The 4,317-nt window shown below is 37.0% G+C and overlaps 1 protein-coding gene across 1 annotated transcript; it reads left to right on the plus strand.

The window, feature by feature from the left end:
- The first annotated feature begins 2,783 nt into the window (after positions 1-2,783).
- Positions 2,784-3,544, plus strand: LOC140772270 (uncharacterized). Its single transcript, XM_073114255.1, has one exon. The coding sequence runs from the start codon at positions 2,894-2,896 to the stop codon at positions 3,392-3,394; it is 501 nt and encodes a 166-aa protein (XP_072970356.1). The 5' UTR covers positions 2,784-2,893; the 3' UTR covers positions 3,395-3,544.
- Positions 3,545-4,317: the final 773 nt, after the last annotated feature.

Consider the following 4,317-nt stretch of genomic DNA (forward strand, 5'->3'; position numbering starts at 1 on the left):
CATATGCACGCTTATAGAAAATGGTATATGTCCACTATAATATGAGGTTACGTCTACAACACATAACTAAGGATCAAGAGAGAGATGAGGGAGATTTTGATCACCTGGACATTGGTTTCTCTTAGTATGAGGATAATCCTATAATGGAGTGGATGCAGGCAGTTGAGAATCAGGAGGACCCATTGCTTGATGAAGAGGGAGATCCTCCTCGACCATATAGATTTATTGCTGAAGATGTTGGAGTGACAAATGTAGAAGCTTGGGCTACAGAGCATGTAGGAGGGACTCAGTCTACTAGGGAAGTACAATCTGGACGTAGGGATACTCATATGGAACAACAAGAAAACTCAGATCAGGAGTTTGACCGTCTCATGTTAGGTCAAGCTCATCAAAGCCAAATAAGGAGTCAGACCTCCAGAGGTCGAGCTTGTGGTGGTCATTTAGGTATTGAACGAGGACGACAAGCTACTAGTCAAGCTGGATCTTCACGACCGGCAATTAGTCGAATTAGATCATCTTCACGATTAATTGATCCTTTAGAAGACTTAGATAAAATTGATGATGATGAGACTAGAGATGATGATGATGATGATAATGATGATGGTGGTGGTAGTGGTGATGGTGATGATGACGAGACTTAGTCTAGTGGCGATGATGGAGATGAGACATATGTCCCTGCTACACAACCTTCTCAGAGAGGTATTACTTTTACAGAGGAGAAAAACTTCACATATGCCACCCAAGATGAAGACCATGGGGCTAGACCTAGACAACCACAAAGTCGAATTTATTAAAGATAGAAGAAAGGAAAGGGACCATCTCAAGCTCAATATTATTAAAGTCAGATGAGGGAATGACTCGAGTCTATAGATAGCAGGACATTAGGAGAGGTGCGCTCATAGGATAATATGAGTTCATCATCATTACCATCATATCAATCACACCCACCAGAGCCACAACACTATTGTTATACTCCATATCCATAATCTGCATATGCTTATGGTGTGCCTGTGCCGGTGCTGGTGCCGATCGTTCCCGTGCATATTCAATATCCATATCATATCATTGAAGAATTATAAAATTCTTATTTATATGAAGATTATGTGAGACGTTACAATGAGCAATATTATAAGTGGATGAGTTTTGAAGAATATCGACAGTATTTAACACAACATCTCGTGTTATTCTTGTGCCGACAAATGAGTCTTGGATCCTCCTCGTCATTCTACATTCAACTAGATATTAGTTTTAAATATTGAACTATTATCAATTATGTATTAAATGATCAATTATGTATTAAATGATCAATTATGTATTGAATATTATTATGTGTTCAATTATATTATGGAGTGTTTAATCATTAATATTAGTTTTAATAAATGTATTCAATCATATTCTGTGTTGAATAATATTTATATTTAACTGTTGTTTTATCTTTAATAAAATAGGTTATTTATAAAAATAATCTAAAGATAAAACATTGTAATATAGATTGTAAATTTTAATATATATATTTAGATAAAAAATCTAAGATTAACATACTAAAGACCCTAAAATATCTCTAAATATCCTAAAAAATTTATTAAAAATATTATAAATGTGTGCCACTGGCTGGCACGTGTGGTGCCGATAGTGGCACGGCACTGCCATCACTGCCTAACATAGGTGTTGAACACAAATTTTTATTAGAAAAATAAAAAATAGTAGTACTAGTTGACTTTTATTGTGTTTTTATAAATGTAATTAATAAAATAGAGTTATTACAAACCCGTTTGGTTGCTAAATAAGAAAAAAATTAGAATTAGAATAAAATAGGGATTTCTTTTATAATTATTATATTACCTTCTTATGATTATTTTTACAATATTTGGCCAAAAAAATGTTAACTTAGTTTATCCTAATTTATACAATATAAATACTATTACAAATAGAATCACACATCCCATATCGAATTTTTTTTTCACTACAAATATATTGTAATATATTACTAAATATATTATAGTCACATTACATTATTTAACTAAATCTAAACCATAATATATCATCATATTCTAATATAACACCAAGAGGGCAAATAGGTCATTTGGGTTTTGGAATAAGTGAATAAGTTACGCTAAATTATTTATGCCAACCAAACATGGAATAGAGATATCTGAAATAAGGAGGTTAGGTAGCCATGATCATTTGGCTCGACTCGTCTAAACCCGGCCCGACCCGATCCGAGCCCGAGATGGTAGTGGGCAGCATAAGCTAAGCCTTTGCCAGCCCAACCCGGCCCAAAAGCCCGATCCACTTCTTTCATCTATAACTCAACCCATAATACATGCATATTCCTATAATTTTTTTAGTTTCACATTGAATATTTAATAAACTATATCACTATATAAGTATGTTCTTATGAAAGATAACTAAAATTTCTTCATATAAGCCCATTAAACTCGGCCTAATAAAATATAATATTTTTTATATTTAACACATTATGTTAGAGCCATTATACCTAACCTAAGCCTAATATCTAATGAGCTAGTGAGCGGTAACGGGCTAGAATATTCTAGCCTAGCTCGAACTCGGCTCGGCCCACCTAATGGTCATGTCTACTGTTAGGTTAGGACTATCAATATATGGATGTATGGTTATTAAGAAGTGAGGGTAGAAAAGTAATTTTATTTAATTGAAGTAAATTAGAAAGTGACTCTTTCAACCTCTCTAATATTAATTGGTTCTCATTTTTTCAATCACATTATCTTCCCATCTCTTCAGTCCTTACGGATCATAATAATCCAGCCCATTATAGGCCCAATACTTATTCCTATTCGAAAAGATTCCCACTTCCTCCCCCACTTTCATCGATTCCAACAAGCAAACTCTATTTCCACTTCCTCTCCCACATTCCATGGGGCAGAACCCATCCAAGCGAGTCGAGACCACCCTCCTCTCCTCCCCTTCCTTCGCCACCGCCTGCGACACCGCCTTCGCCGACTCCCTCGCCGCCGCCGAGCACGCCTTCCCCCTCCTCCGCCCCTACCAGCTCCACCCCGCCGCCCTCCGCCTTCACGTGGCGCTCTCCGATGCGATCCCCCTTATCCGCCGCTGGGTCCCCTCGCCTCCCTCCCGGACCCAAGTCGACGCCGCGTATCGCCGCGTCGCCAGCGCCTCCTCGGACGCGGCGGAAGAGGGGCTGGGATCGGATGAGTTCAAGGCGTTCGCGGCGGAGCTCTTTCGCGACGCCGTGCTCTCAGGCGCCGGAGCGGCGGTGATCCGACGAGTTCCGATCGGAGTTGCCGGGATCGCCGGCATCGGATTGGCGGCGCGCGTGGGGAACGGGGTGGTGGGGAGGGTGATGGGGATCTACGCTGCCGGGGTCGCCGCCGCCGTGTATTTTAGCTTGGGGTGAGGAGATTAAGGGTAGGGTTGTAAATTAAATTAAAGCTAGGGGCAGTTGTAAGTATAAGCCTTCCAAATGGAAATGTTTGTCGATGGCTTGATTATAAATATCAGAGTTGTCAGTCATTTTTTATAATATATTTTGACTGCATTTTATGAATTACTTTATATATTTTATCTATTTTATAATGATGATTTTGCAACCCAACCTCTATATTTTCTTTATAACTCTCGTTTATGTTATTTTGACTAATTGATATCGATCAAATTACTCTTTTTTTTACAAAAAAAAGTAAAAATAAAAATTTTATAAGCTAACACCACGGTTATAAAAAGCTCCGTTAAAGTCGGAGATCAATAACCGTAGAAGATCAAAAGGAAAATTCACATCCCAAGTACAACCATAACCATTAGTTCTATCAGTATTAACTTTATAATTTTGGTAATTGCAAGTAAGAAAATTGATGTCTGACACTATAGCCTCTAATGACCAAGTAAGCTTAGTTGCACCATTCAAAATGTTGACAAGAAGAAAAGAGTCTGATTTGATGATGACCCTAATTGCTACTGTCTCAGCTATCATGACTGACGGATATAATCCGCAGTGAGCACCTACAAAGAAAGGAGTGCAGTTAGAGAGATATCGACCAAATTATAATAAAGTAATTTTACTACTACAAGCAATTTTCATTCTACAAATTGACTCTCTATAAGCCAAAACATGTGTGTTACTTTATTTTTAGTGTAGAAAAATAGAATTATTTTGTATTTAATGATTTATTGTTATTTTTCTTAAAAAAATATTTCTTGCAAAAAGAAAATAGCTTTTTAAAATAAATGTATAAAATAATCTTCTTCTTAATGTTTCTCCAGCTCTAAGCAAGCTAAACCAATAGTTTCACTTACTATATATAAGATCTCATTTATTATAGC

This window comes from Typha angustifolia, chromosome 12, assembly GCF_048772165.1.
Source record: "Typha angustifolia cultivar Huaian chromosome 12, ASM4877216v1, whole genome shotgun sequence".
NCBI lineage: Eukaryota > Viridiplantae > Streptophyta > Magnoliopsida > Poales > Typhaceae > Typha > Typha angustifolia.